General features: G+C 52.0%; 1 protein-coding gene across 1 annotated transcript; it reads right to left on the reverse strand.

Annotated features, from left to right (window-relative positions):
• Nucleotides 1-6,984: 6,984 nt before the first annotated feature.
• On the reverse strand, nucleotides 6,985-7,371 carry LOC133231500 (CMRF35-like molecule 5). The gene has a single exon (XM_061389891.1). It carries the CDS (start codon nucleotides 7,369-7,371, stop codon nucleotides 6,985-6,987), a length of 387 nt encoding a protein of 128 aa, XP_061245875.1.
• Between the last annotated feature and the right edge of the window lie 8,037 nt (nucleotides 7,372-15,408).

A 15,408-nucleotide genomic window follows, 5' to 3' on the forward strand; every position in this document is an offset into this window, starting at 1 on the left:
CTGCTCAGCCACGGTGCAGCACACAGCAGGCCACCTCCACAAAGGTCAAGAGCACCATGTGGATGTTGCAGAGGAGGACGCTTACGAGGCACAGGTAACAGGAGTGAGCTGTGTCTTTAGGGGAGCCCCTGGCCCTGCCTCTCTGCCCCCTCCCTGAGCTCAGACCCGGGTGACAGAGGGGCAAGCCTGCGTCCCTGCTGGGGAAGTCTCCTCAAGGGGCACAGCCATTCTGCTCAAGGGCTAAGCCTTCAGAGCCTCCCTACAGACCCGGCCCGGGGATGGCACCCTTTGCCATCTGTTACCGTCCTGCCTTGTGACTGCTCCCCCATGATCCTCCTCAAACCCCCCGAAGTCTAGACCCTCTCCTGTCTTTCTGATTCGGCCTCAGCTTGCCCGGCCACCTTGTGCTGCCTTTGGTAAACTCTGCCTGTCTTTCAAGCTCAGATCTAATGTCGCCTCTTAGAAGCAGAGAAAGCTTCCTCAACCCCATCAACCTGGCTATTTACCTGTTCGGTTCTCCTGGGGAGGGGTCTGTCCCTGCTCTGACCCCCATCAGATAGTGCATATAAGAAGGAATATCTCACATAACACATATGTAATTTTTAAATTGGAGGGTAATTGCTTTACAATGTTGTGTTGGTTTCTGCCATACAGCAACTTGAATCAGCCATAGATATACATATGTCCCCTCCCGCTTGAGCCTTCCTCCCACCCCCCACCCCATCCCGCCCCTCTTAGGTTGTCACAGAGCACTGGGCTGAGCTCACTGGCTATCTGTTTTACATATGGTAATGGGCTTCCCTGGTGGCTCAGATGGTGGTAAAGAATCTGCCTGCAATGTGGGAGACCTGGGTTCTGGTTCGATCCCTGGGTCAAGAAGATCCCCTGGAGAAGGAAATGGCAACCCACTCCAGTATTCTTGCCTGGGATATCCCATGGACAGAGGAGCCTGGTGGGCTGCAGTCCACGGGGTCGCAAAGAGTTGGACGCGACTGAGCGACTGACACGCACAATGTTCCCATGCTGCTCCCTCGGCTTGTCCCTCTGCTTCCCCTGCTGTGTCCACAGGTCTGCTGTCTGTATCTGTGTCTCTACTGCTGCCCTGCAAATAGGTTCAGCTGTACCATTTTTCTAGATTCTATATATATGCATGCTGCTGCTACTGCTGCTGCTAAGTTGCTTCAGTTGTGTCAGACTCTGTGCGACCCCATAGACGGCAGCCCACCAGGCTCCCCCATCCCTGGGATTCTCCAGGCAAGAACACTGGAGTGGGTTGCCGTTTCCTTCTCCAATTCATGAAAGTGAAAAAATAAAGTGAAGTCGCTCAGTCGTGTCCGACTCCTAGCAACCCCATGGACTGAAGCCCACCAGGCTTCTCCGTTCATGGGATTTTCCAGGCACGAGTACTGGAGTGGGGTGCCATCACCTTCTCCAATATATATGCATAATATACAATATTTAACATAATAATATATTTGTGTTACATATATACGCATAACACGTATTTGACACTTTGGTCTAGTCACACTGCTGGGCCTGTGGTTGTCTCTGCTCCTCGGATAGCCCCTCCCGGTACAGAAGAGAGTCTGATCCCCTCCCCCACAAGCAGGGCAAGGACCCCCCTCTCCCTGCAACACCCCCCGCCACCCACCCCGGGGCACGCCAGCCTTGGTCTCTGCCTCCATCTGCCCTGAGCGTGGTGAGTCATGTTGTCACTACCCGCTTTTCTGAGAGAGAGAGCGGGCACGCTGCGATGCCAGCCTTAAAATAGCCCTTCACCCACTGCGCTCTTCTCACCAGTCCCAGCACAGAGACTGCCCCACCCTCCTCTCCCTCCACCCCCTGCCCACTGCCCCTGGCTTCTCCAGCTTCTCTCAAAGTCCTGTGTTCTGTGGCTGCAAGGGACAACTCCCCCACAGCAGCGAGCAAAGCAGAAGCGGGGCATGAAGCATCTCCCATAATCTCGTCCTGTTCAGACTCATTACTGCACAAATGAGAGCCAGGGGCCCAGGTTCCAAGCAACAGGACCCTCGAGAAAGGAAGCTGGACCACAGCAGGGGAGGAAGATGAGGGAGGGTGATTCTGGGAGGCAGGACCCAGGGAGAAACTGGACCTTGACCGTGGGAGCTGGAGGGCACCAGGCTGCGCTGGGAGGAAACTGGGGCAGCCTGTTGGGGGGGAGGCTCCCCTTTGATGAGAGAGCTGACCTCTGAAGGGGGTGGGTTTCAGGCTGCTGTCATGCCGCTTTCCCATGCTGTGAATGTGAGAAAGCAGGGACCCTAGCTCCCCACTCCCTCCTGGAACGTCCTAACACCTGGGGAGAGGAGGGCCAGAACGTACGCCTGTGACTGTCCTGAGCAGATTAATGACCCTCCCCTTCCCAGGTGGCTCAGTGGTACACAATCCACGTTCCAGTGCAGCAGACTAGGGCTCCATTGCTGGGTCAGGAAGATTCCCTGGGTCAGGAAAGGGCTACCCACTCCAGTATTCTTGCCTGGGAAATCCCAAGGACAGAGGACCCTGGCGGGCTACAGTCCATGGGGCCACAGAGACTGGGACACGACTCAGCACGTGCACACACAAAAAACATCCTGACCCCCAGAACCTGCAAGTGTGCTGTTTTACACAGCAAGGGGGGCTTCATCGTGCAGACAGGTTTAAGATTGGTGAGCCACTGACTGAAAGGGAAGCAGCACAATGCAGGAAAGACTTGAGGCGCTGCAGCTGGCCTTGAAGCCGGAGGGGGCCAAACGCCAAGGAATGCAGAGGCCTCCTGCTGTTCAGTCTCCTTGCTGTGTCCAACTCTTTGTGACCCCATAGACCACAGCGCGCAGGCTCCTCTGTCCACGGGGTTCTCCCGCCAAGAATACTGGAGTGGGTTGCCCATTTCTTCCTCTAGGGGATCTTCTCGACCCAGGGATCGAACCTGTGTCTCCTGCATTGGCAGGCGGCTTCTTTGCCGCTGAGCCCCTTGGCAAGCCTGCAGTGGCCTCTAGAAGCTGGAAAAGGCAAGGAGGTGGATGCTACACCAGAGCCCCTGAAGGAACTCAGTCCCGCCAGCCCCTTGATTGTAGCCCAGTGAGACTTATTTCAGATTTCTGGTCTCCAGAGCTAGGACATAATAAAATTGTGATACTTTAAGCCACCAATGGACATGAGCTTGAGTAAACTCCGGGAGTTGGTGATGGACAGGGAGGCCTGGCGTGCTGCAGTCCATGGGGTCGCAAAGAGTTGGACACGACTGAGTGACTGAACTGAACTGAACTGAAGCCACCAATGTTGTGGCGATGTTACAGCAGCCACAGGAAACTCACAGAGTGCTTCCTTTCTGGCACACTTGAGGCTGAACCCCAGTACACCTCCTTTTGCTTCTCTGGGCTTGCGGGGGCAGGTCAGAGGGAGACCACGGCCTTGCCTCCTGCAGCCCAGCTGGAGAGGTTTGTTCTGGTTCCTCTCAGGGAGTGGGCAGCTCTGTCAGTCCTTGGAGGCATAAACGGGGAGGGGGAAGCCCAGGACAGACGGCTGTTTCTTCTCTCTGCATAGGAGACATCAGAAGGGCCACATGGGGGTCCCTGACTGAGTGCCTCCTGGGAAGCAGCCACTGGGCAGCCGTGGGGAAGGTCTGAAGGAGGTTGTCTCTGCTTGCCTGGCCGTGGGTTGGCTGCTGCTGACACTCGGGGGCTGGAGGCGAGGAAGCCGGGATGGCCGGTGTGTCTGCTGTCACAGGCTCAGTCAAGTCTGTTGTCATGGATTCAGCCCTGTCTGTGGTCACAGGTCCAGTCGTGAATGTTGTTGACGGGGAGGGTGTTGCTTTTCCTGCTGAACACACAGAGCAGAGCATGGCTCCCAGGGTGACCCAGGCGGTTCCCCTTGGCCTTCTCCACCCCTGCCCCCTGCCCCCTGCCCCCGGGGATTAAGAACCTTTCTGTCTGAGCACCACTGATCAGCCACCTTGGCCTTCTCCTGCATCTTTTTGATTTTTATTCAAAACATAACCTTCCTTCATTTACAGAGAATCCATTTACCACCGTGTGAGGGATTTGAGGGTGGTGGGTCAGGTGGGCATTTTACAAATATTCCGAGTCATCACAGAGTCCTGTTGACATAGCTGAGTGTGTCAGAACCAAGTTCCCACCCCTTGGGATTGTTTTCCTTTTTTTCTTTGGCTGCATCAGGTTGCAGTTGCAGCAGGCAGGTCTCAGGTTGTGGCATGGGGGCTTAGTTGCCCCACAGCACGTGGGATCTTGGCTCCCTGACCAGGGATGGAACTTGCATCCTCTGCATGGGAAGGCTGATTCTTAACCACAATCACCAGGGAAGTCCCTCCTTGGGGTTTTAAATCAGGCCAAGACAGCTTTTCTCTGAGTCTCGGCCTTGGCTGCAGCGGGCTCTGGGCCTCCTGCCCTGATGCCATGTGACCCCAAGATCCCTCCTCTGCACCCGACTGAGCACCAGTGGCCTCTTCGTCCCCCTGGAGTCCTTCCATCTCCAGTGGCTTCCCGTGTCACCACCCTGCCCATGAGAACTGTTGGGCTTGGAGGGTCTCAGCCTCCGATTGTCCCAGTGCCAACTCCTCTTCCACATATCCACCCCAGCTTGGCTGCCTTTTTTCAGCTAACTTCTGGAACTTTCTAGAACCGGCATACTTCCCCACTCTATATACCATATTTGCATATATTACCAAAATTGGAAAGACTTCTCTGCTTTCTAAGTGGGCTCAAGAATCACAGATAGGGACTTTCCCGGTGGTCCAGTGACTAAGACTCCAAGCTCCCAATGCAGCCGCCTGGGTTTGAGCCCTGGTCAGGGAACTAGATCTCACATGCTGCAACCAAGAGTTTGCGTGCGGCAACAAAGACTGAAGATCCTGCATGCCGCACCTAAGACCTGGCACAGTTCAGTTCAGTTCAGTTCAGTCGCTCAGTCGTGTCCGACTCTTCGAGACCCCATGGACCGCACCACTCCAGGCCTACCTGTCCATCGCCAACTCCCGGAGTTTACTCAAACTCATGTCCATTGAGTTGGTGATGCCATCCAACCACCTCATCCTCTGTTGTCCCCTTCTCCCGCCTTCAAACTTTCCCAGCATCAGGGTCTGTTCCAATGAGTCAGTTCTTCACATCAGGTGGCCAAAGTATTGGAGTTTCAGCTTCAACATCAGTCCTTCCAATGAACACCTAGGACTGATCTCCTTTACGATGGACTGGTTGGATCTCCTTGCAGTCCAAGCTACTTTCAAGAGTCTTCTCCAACACCACAGTTCAAAAGCATCAATTCTTCAGCACTCAGCTTTCTTTAGGAGAAAGCAATGGCACCCTACTCTAGTACTCTTGCCTGGAAAATACCATGGATGGAGGAGCCTGGTAGGCCGCCGTCCAAGGGGTCATGAAGAGTCGGACACGACTAAGGAACTTCACTTTCACTTTTCACTTTCATGCATCGGAGAAGGAAATGGCAACCCACTCCAGTGTTCTTGCCTGGAGAATCCCAGGGACGGGGAGCCTGGTGGGCTGCCGTCTATGGGGTTGCACAGAGTCGGACACGACTGAAGCGACTTAGCAGCAGCAGCAGCAACTTTGCTTATAGTCCAACTCTCACATCCATACATGACCACTGGAAAAACCATAGCCTTGACTAGATGGACCTTTGTTGGCAAAATAATGTCTCTGCTTTTTAATATGCTGTCTAGGTTGGTCATAACTTTTCTTCCAAGGAGCAAACGTCTTTTAATTTCATGGCTGCAGTCACTGTCTGCAGTGATTTTGGAGCCCAAAAATAAAGTCTGCCACTGTTTCCCCATCTATTTGCCATGAAATAATGGGACCAGGTGCCGTGATCTTAGTTTTCTGAATGTTGAGCTTTAAGCCAACTTTTTCACTCTCCTCTTTCACTTTCATGAAGAGGCTCTTTAGTTCTTCTTTGCTTTCTGCCATAAGGGTGGTGTCATCTGCATATCTAAGGTTATCGATATTTCTCCCGGCAATCTTGTTTCCAGCTTGTGCTTCTTCCAGCCCAGGGTTTCTCATGATGTACTCTGCATATAAGTTAAATAAGCAGGGTGACAATACACAGGCTTGAAGTACTCCTTTCCTGATTTGGAACCAGTCTATTGTTCCATGTCCAGTTCTAACTGTTGCTTCCTGACCTGCATGTAGATTTCTTAGGAGGCAGGCCAGGTGGTCAGGTGTTCCCATCTCTTTAAGAATTTCCCAGAGTTTGTTGTGATCCACACAGTCAAAGACCTGGCACAGCCAAATAAATAAATATATATAAAAAAAGAAACTGGCCATTAAAAAAAAAGAATAACAGAGATATTACCTACCTGGTATCTGTGTGTCTATGTGGATGCTGTGGAAGGGTTACCCTGGTGCGGAAGTGGAGATAAGACCTTGGTGTGAAGGTTCTAGAGGAGGAGCTCAGGGTGGGAGCTGAGTCTGACTGTCTTTCCAGGCCTCTGTTTGAAGGAGACCCTCGTGCCTCTGGGACACGTACGGCTGAGTTGAGAATCTCCTCCAGGGATTGGAGGCAGCTAGAGGAGGCCGGTGGAGGCTCCTAGGTTACGGTGGGTCCTGCCTTTCCTTGTCCTCGTTCAGAGTCCCTCATCCTCCCCGCCCTCGTGTTGCCAGAGAAGGAGGGGTGGGGCTCACTTGTTCAGCTGAGACACCCAGGATTATGGCTTTCTGGCCCCCACCCCTCTCTGCACAATGACAAGGCCCCCGATTAGGCTGGGGCTACTCTGAGGGTGGACACGTTGCTTGATGACCTGGTAAAGAGCCCCTGCCTTCCCGGGACAAGCCTGTCTGAGTCTCCTCCCCCTGATGACAACAGATGGAGACATGCAGAGATGCCAGGTTCACACTTTCTTTCAGCCTTTCCAGAAAATCTACACACCCCTTCCATGCACGTGTGTGCACACACGGGCACGCGAAACCACCACGGGCACACATGTAGTCTCAGGTGAGTTTCAAGGCTCCCCCCAGCCCCTCAGGCAGACAGAGGAAGAGCTCTGCACCCTACACGGGTCAGTACCAGGGCCTCGGAGGACAGGAGGGTAGTTCCTACCTGGGTGGACGGCCGAGTAGACTTGGTGCCCCAGGTCAGGCCCGGTTCTCTGGATCGCGCACCAGTAGGGTCGGTGTCACCTCTCCTGAGCCCTTCCACGGTCATGGTGGGCATGCGCCCCCTATGATCGTCCCGGATGGACACTTGGCCCTTCCACACTGGTTTCTCTGAGCCGGTGGTCTTCACGAGGATCTGGCAGGAGCCCCAGTTCTCTCCATGGCACCCCCACTTCACGTAGATCTCCCACCCAGGGTCATAGTGACACTCGATGGTCACCAGACCGCCTTTGGGGCTGCTCACCAACACCATGGATGCAGAAGCAGCCTGGAAAACAGGAACCCAACTCGCATCTCCTCCTTCCTGCAGCCCAGGGTGGGCCTGGGCGCTGCTCCAGGCTTCGGCACCTTCCTCAGGGACTGACCAGGAGCCTCTGCCCTCTGCCCCCGTGGTGCTCAGATCCCACGTCCTGCCTGTTTCCTCCTCCCCTGCAGTGTTACCTTTGCTGTCACCTCTCGTCAAGCTCCGCTCTGGGGTCCTAATTGCCCAAATACAGAAGCATCTGCAGACTCCTCATCCCACAGACCACTAGCCACACCCTTGTTTCAGAAACTCTCCCACCCTTCGCTCTCAGGCAACACCGCCTTCCCCTCCAGCCCGCAGTCCACAGGCTCAGTCCCGAAGCCCAGAGCTGGGGAGGTCATCCTGCTGAGTTCCTGGAGCTCTGCCTCCCCGACACACGACACCCACACACACTCTCTGATGAACGAGACACACACACACCCCCCCACACTAAACACTGCTCTTTTGTGTCTCCACATCTCTGCACAAGCTGTTTCCCATACCTGGAACGTTCTCTCTTCTCTGATTGAAGGAGTCAGACCCTAACACCCATCCCCCCAGGCTTGGCTCAGATAGCATCCCTTCTGAGGGTTCTCTGGTTCCGAAGTTGACTGGGTCTCTTCCAGGGGCTGCCAGGCGTCTTCATTCTGTCTTGTCTGTCACACTCACCCCTCTGGACCATTGGCTGGTCTTTGGCTCGTCCGGAGCAGAAACTCAGGCAGCTGACGTGTGGGGTTGAGGGACACCCCGAGACCCTGCCCCGCCCTGGTTTTGCTGCCTGTCTTCCTCCCCGCCCTCAGAGCTCTTTTTAGAGGAAGGGTTCTCAGCTCTGGCTCCAAGTCCAGACCAGCGGTGGAGGCTTTGAAATGACCCAGATGCTGAGCCTTACCTTGACTACTCGAGTCTGAGCATCTGTGCTCTTTAAAAGCACCTCAGGACTTCCCTGGTGGTCCAGTGGTTAAGAATCCGCCTGTCAATGCAGGGGATGAGAGTTTGATCCCTGGTGGGGACTAAGATCTCACATGCAGAGGGACAACTAAGCCCGTGAGCCACAACTACAGAGCCTGCGTGCCCTGGAGCCCCTGTGCCGCGAGAAAGATCCTGATGATGCAGTGAAGAGCCTTTGTGCTGCAGCTAAGACCCGATGCAGCCAGATTAATAAATAAATATTAAAAAATAAAGCTCAGAGATGTACACATTCAAGCACACACGCATGCACGTATGCCTCTGTCTATCTACCTATCTGTCCACCCACGCTTCTGTCTTCTTACCCATCTATCTGCCGGCATTGAGAAACGGTACCCTAGAAAACAGATCTTCATGTTATTCATTTTCATTTTTTCCCCCAACACCTACCTTAGAACTTGTCAGAGAACACAAACATATTAACCTTTCTTTAAAAAAATAAGTGCATGGATGAATGGATAGGCCCTGCTCTTTACCCCAGCACAGACCCTCTCTGTGTCCCAGCCCAGCCTGGCAGGTCCCAGTTCCTGAAGCCCAGCCCCTGTCATCTGGAGGACTGGGAGCAGCCACATGTCCTGCCCCTGGGTCCCCGCCCTGTGGATCATCAATGCCAGCTGCTCTCCAGAGACTTGACCTGAGCCCGCAGGCAAACCGCCCCCTATGTGTCCAAATCATTAGTTTTTAGTTTCTCTCATTTACTTCCCTTATGTTTCTCTGCTCTTATTTCCCAATTTCATGAATTGCTGTCCTTTAGAGTGTGTGATGGGTGTGATTACATGTCCTCCGTGGCTGGGGAGACACAGAGCATCCCAGTTGCCCAAGATCTCCCTGCAAGTGTGTGTGTGAGGGTCTGAGGAGGTGGCCAGTTGAACAGCATGATGTGTGTGGCGGGGCTGGGAGGAGAGCGCTGCAGAGCTGGGGTGACGAGTGATGGAGTGATGGTGGTCTGTGATGAGGAAGAATGTAGCGCTCAGGGCTCAGGCCCAGTAGTTGAGGTGCATGGGCTTAGCTGCTCCGCAGCACGTGGGATCTTCCCGGGTCGGGGATCAAACCCGTGTCTCCTGCACTGGGAGGCAGGTTCTTAACCGCTGAACCACAAGGGAAGTCTCCTCTCACTTGGCCAAGTCCCTCTTCTCGCTCTCATGCCCCTCACCCTGGCGTCTCCTGGACTCTGTCCTTGTTGCCCTCGTCTCTGAGCAGCATCCCCAGCGCTCTCTCCAGCGTCCCCTCCACGCACAAGGCCGTCACACGCACATCTCCGCCCCCATCTCAACTCTGCTTTTGGCTTTCAAAGCCAATGCACTTTTGCAGAGTTACCTGCCCCATTCGGTGTTCAGATATGCTCAGAATGAAATTCCTTGAAAGTCCTTGTGACTCCAGTCCTCAGACTGATCTTTTTGCAGCTAAGGCTTCTCCCTCCGGATTAGCCTTCCAAAGACATAGCCCCCCCGAGTCTTCTTCCTGCCTCCTGTACCCTCCGAGGGCCTTGCAGGGGAGGGGGGCTTGGAGGTGCAGTGGCAAGTCTGCAGGAGCAGGAGAGGGGTGGTGAGCCGGTTCTGGGAAGGGAGCCCTGAGGAGGAAGAGGCTGAGCCGCTTCTGTGTGCGTTTATGTCCCAGGACTGAGGGTTCTCCTGGGAGGAGGCAGGGGTGGTGAAGGGAGTCCAGTGAGCCCAGATGCTTCTGCCTGCAGCCAAGAACTCATGAAGGATGGGGGTGGGCAGGACCCGCAGGGAACACCAGCTCCCTGTCTCCCTCCCTTCAGTTCTCAATGGTTTTATTGAGGTGTGCTACTGTTCAGTCACTAACTCATGCCCGACTCTTTGTGACCCCATGGACTGTAGCCCGCGAGGCTCCTCTGTCCATGGGATTCTCCAGGCAGGAATACTGGAGTGGGTGGCCATCTCAGGTGACTAGGTGTTAAGTATTCTTGCCTGGAGAGTCCCATGTACAGAATACTGGAGTGGGTTGCCATTTCTTTCTCCAGGGGGTTTTCCTGACCCAGAGATGGGGACTGCATGTCCTGCACTGACATGCGATTCTTACCATCTAGTCACCTGGGAAGCCCCTTATTGAGCTATAATTGCAATAAAATAAGCTGTGTACATTGAAAGTGCCAAGTTGAAAACTGTTTTCTTTTTTATTATTTTTCAAGTTTTGCACAGAGTAAGACTCACTCTTTTGTGATGTATACTTTGATGAATTTTTTACGCAGGCATCATTTCTTGCAAACACCACCACAAACATACAGCACAATTCCATCACTTTCCTCCAGGGTCTTCAACTGTGGATTCTGCTTCTTCAATGTCAGGCTGTCAAGAGCTTCACTGCTGAAGGCTTCCCAGGACTGCTGTTCCAATGGAGTTCAGCTTTCAGAGGCTTTGCGGTGCTTTCGGACCTGGCCCTTGTGCGCCACCCAGCGGCTAGTCCGTGACACAGGGGTGACCTTTCCCCAGTTCTCAGTCTGGGGTACTGTCTGAGGGTCCCGCCAGCTCGTAGAGCTTGGAGGGTGAGCTGACTGCCCAGGGTCCCTTTCTGGAGCTGCTTCCTCTTTTCAACTCCATGACCCCTTCCCCCTGCTTCCTGGTCCTGTGGTTGGAAAGCTGAGGCTTTTGTCTTCCCTGTTGGCTTGGGTCAGCCTCCAGGACCAGACAGAGGGAGCCTGAGGAGAAACACACCCTGGCTTTCCTGCCCAGTCGCCCCCATGCTTCTTCTTCTATTTTTTAAAAAGATTTACCTATTTATTTTTTGGCTTGGCTGGGTCTTCAGTGCTGCACTCAGGCTTTCTCTAGTGGCGGTGAGCAGGGGCACTCTCTGGTTATGGGGGCAGGCTTCTCACTGTGGTGGCTTCTCTTGTTGCGGAGCGGGGGCTCTAGCATTGCGGAAACCAGTACTCGAGAGACCAAGCACCACACTTGGAGAGCTGGAGAATCAGGTTTATTATGCCGGCGGGCCCAGAGGAGTTAACACTCCAAGCTCTGAGACCCCAACAAAGGGATTACAGAGATTTCTAGACAGACTGTAGTGGGCAACTCTAGATGTTAATAAGCTGGTTTAAACTAAGGGGTTTTGCGCATGCGGGAACAGTGGTCAAGATCGGGAGGAGGATGTCTGACCCAGACAGGCATGATTAAGCAGGTTTGCAGGGGCTGGGCGATTGCAAAGAGCAGGACAAGGGTGAGTGAGATAAACTCCAGTTCCTAGTATTGCAAGTCCCCACTTTCTGAGACTACATTACCTACTCGATCTAGATTTTGCAAGGGGCAAACTGAGTTACAGATGCAGAAGGAAAAGGAGGTGATGTAAAATTTTAACTTTTCCTCTTCATTCTCCCCCTTGATGCTTCTGTCTCTCATTGTAGAAAGCATCATCTCATGTTTCGGTAGGACATTCAGAGCTCCCCATCGTTTAGGGGGCTATACTGAGCTTTTACCATTTGTAACTTTATGGATTCAACCCAAGAGGCTACGAACTGGGTAATAGCATTGAGAATACAAGAGCCAAACAAGAGCCCTGCAAAGAGCATGATGAGAGGACCTGTTAAAGGGAGAAGCCACGATGCCCACCTCCAGATATTGCTCCAATTACCCCAGGAATTAGCTAGTTTTTCTCTCCAGTTTATGATTTTTTCCCTTAGCTGTTGGGCCATGTCCCCGACTATTCCTGATTGGTTTACATAAAAGCAGCATTTTTCATTCAAGAAGAGGCAGAGTCCTCCCTTTTCAGCTGTCGCTAGGTCTAGCCCTCTCCTATTCTGCAAAACCACCTCAGCCAGGGAGTCAAGTTGGTCCTGTAAGGCCACTCAAGATTTGGCCACTCTCTCAGTGTCGTCAGTGAAGTCTTTGGATAGGGTGTGGCAGAAGGTGGTTGATGAAGCAATTCCTCCTATTCCCATACCTATCCCAGCTGTGATTCCCAGACCAACTAGTAGGGGCATAAACTGGATCGCTCTTTTTGACCATGTATGTGCTGCCAGAGGTACTGTGAGAGTCTGGTTGTTAGGGACAATATTCATCTGGGGAGTGAGGAAAGCTAAGGTGAAGATACCCATCTAATTGACAGGTAGACATAAGTAAGCATCTGTCCCACAAAGAAAGAAAAGGCCTCGATGGGGGCGGCACCATTTGTTACGGCAAGGGACCCCAAAAGGCTGCAAAGCAACCTGCATGTAACAGATAACTGAACACTGGCAAAAAGTTCCTCCCCATATTTGGGTTGTCACAGCTATAGCAGCTGAGCCTATCGTTAAGGGGGGGGTCAGCTATCCTATGCAGCAGTGTAGTTAGTAGGGAGAATCAATCATAAGAGACTTTTAATAAGAACGAGGCTTCCCGCTACAGTGAGATAGTTCAATTCAGTTCGGTTGCTCAGTCGTGTCCGACTCTTTATGACCCCATGAACTGCAGCACGCCAGGCCTCCCTGTCCATCACCAACTCCCGGAGTCCACCCAAACCCATGTCCGTCGAGTCGGTGATACCATCCAACCATCTCATCCTCTGTCGTCCCCTTCTCCTCTTGCCGTCAATCTTTCCTAGCATCAGGGTCTTTTCAAATGAGTCAGCTCTTCGCATCAGGTGGCCAAAGTATTGGAGTTTCAGCTTCAGCATCAGTCCTTCCAATGAACACCCAGGACTGATCTCCTTTAGGATGGACTGGTTGGATCTCCTTGCAGTCCAAGGGACTCTCCAACACCACAGTTCAAAAGCATCAGAAGTGATATAACAGACAGCGAAAGACAGCTTCTGACCCAAATCCCAGTCCTGGGGTGCAACTGAAGCTAGTCCTGTGGCGAAGAGCACAGAAATAACAGCAATCAGGGAGAGAGTCCAGGGTTGACAGTGAAAATCCATTGATATTTTGATAGCCGGATCTCCAGCTTCCACCTTGCTTTGACCAGCCAGCCGCCGGATTGTGGCTGAAGCAAGGCTGAAGAACCCTCAAGCTTCTGCTGTGCGTTGACTAGTCAGCTCCCAGAGTGACTAGAGCAGGGCTCAGCTTCCTTCGTGGGTGAGGGTCGTTGTTTTTGGAACCAGACCTTGAGTGGGTGTTTGGTGTCCCGAACTGCTTTCCAGGTGTCTTCATTACAGAAAGCCACTGCCTTCTTGAGTCTGGTGGGGTGGATCCAAGGGATGACACCTGTAACTCATCTCCTGGCTGATAGGGGTGAACCCAGTTGCCCAGTGGAATGCCTGTCCTTTATCAGGTTTCTCGGGCGACATGGCAGAAGACTTTCCCAGGGCCTGGAGGTGTCGGGACATCTCCAGGTCAGCTAGTTGGTGGTCTCCCTTGAGCTTTTTTTTTTTCCTATCACTGTTGATGGTCTCCCGTATAAGATCTCAAAGAGAGAATAGCCTGAGGACCTCAGGGTGCATTTACGGAGGGCGATGAGAGTCCACAGAATAAGGCAGCTTGTTCTAGCATCGTCTGGGCATTAGCTGGGGGATATTCTTGTCATACTACTACTTGGAGAAACAAACTTGGCAAGAAAGTTAGAGATATACGGTCCAAAGATTAATAGAAGTAGGAAAGCTGCTGAGGTGCTAGCTAGGATTACCAGGTCCAGACATTGGTTCGTGACATTAGTGCTTCTCTAGATATGAGAAGATGCAAGAATTTGGACTCATAAAAATCTTTACCCGAAAACATCTAACTATCTGAAGACCTGTTTTTCTGGGTTTTCCCAGAACAGAGTGCCTTATTTTTTGTCTCCACCCTGCACTCCTTTCAAGGAAGGTGTTGAAGGTCAGCATCTTATAGTGATCATGATTTAATCTGTGTAGAGGCAGCTGGCATGGGCCAGCTTCCAGTCAGCAGGGCCCCTTCATAGCCATATTTGACCATGTTTTGGGGGCATTTCACGGTCATTGTGTCCCGCGGTGCTGGGAAGGCTCATTCCCAGGTCTAACAAAGATTCCATTGACAGTCACTAGACCAGGCCTTGTAAGGAGCAAAAGTCTCTGGACCATTCCTGTCTTACTAGCCTCTTGGTCCAGGAAAATATTTCCTCTTGTTGCTTCTTCCCATATCTGCTGCTGCTGCTGCGTTGCTTCAGTCGTGTCCGACTCTGTGCGACCCCATAGACGGCAGCCCACCAGGCTCCCCCATCCCTGGGATTCTCCAGGCAAGAACACTGGAGTGGGTTGCCATTTCCTCCTCCAATGCATGAAAGTGAAAAGTGAAAGTGAAGTCGCTCAGTCACGTCTGACTCAGCGACCCCATGGACTGCAGCCTACCAGGCTCCTCTGTCCACGGGATTTTCCAGGCAAGAGTACTGGAGTAGGGTGCCATTGCCTTCCCATACCTAGAGTTACGTTATTACAATTGTTGATCTCATATGGAACTGCATATCAGCATTTTATCACAGGCTCAGTCACACATTTGGTAACGTAAGAAATAATCTTCTGAAGCAAGCTACATAGAAAATAATATAGCTACCAGTTATGAGTAAGGTCACAAACAAGAATTTAAGTCAAGAACTTTCATTGGGTACAGCCCGGTATACCCCAGGTCATCTGACTCAGTTAAATGATTATAACCAAGTGTTAATCTGGTTGTACATCATGGAGCATCTGACCTTTATCCAAAGACTGGTTATTGAGATAAGCTTTAGAACAATCTTAGAATGTCCTTTTTAATAACTTAATTAAAACTTTTAGCAATATAACATAACAAGGAACTATCTCAGAAGTGAGTCTTAGTAAGCACAGACCTTAATTAACAAAACTAGAACTTAATATTTAGTGAAACATATTTATTTATTTGAGAACTCACTGTGAGGGCCTTAACACTGTAGCCAGGGAAGGCTTTAACCCATCAAATAAAAATGCAGTCTGTCAGGGAGCCGGGAAAAGCCAAGCGGCCGTCTTAGATTTCCCATAGTCCTGGCTCTTTGATTTTCAGCTGTTGTTTATCCATTTTTAATTTCCTGATTTAAGAGCAGACTATTGCCATGTTTTAAGGACATGAAGATAGCAAAAGTCTAACCGTGAGGGTTTTTTTGTAGAAGCAGAATGAGCTTTGTCTACATGTAGCATAATCTTAAA

This window comes from Bos javanicus, chromosome 19 (assembly GCF_032452875.1).
Source record: "Bos javanicus breed banteng chromosome 19, ARS-OSU_banteng_1.0, whole genome shotgun sequence".
Lineage (NCBI taxonomy): Eukaryota > Metazoa > Chordata > Mammalia > Artiodactyla > Bovidae > Bos > Bos javanicus.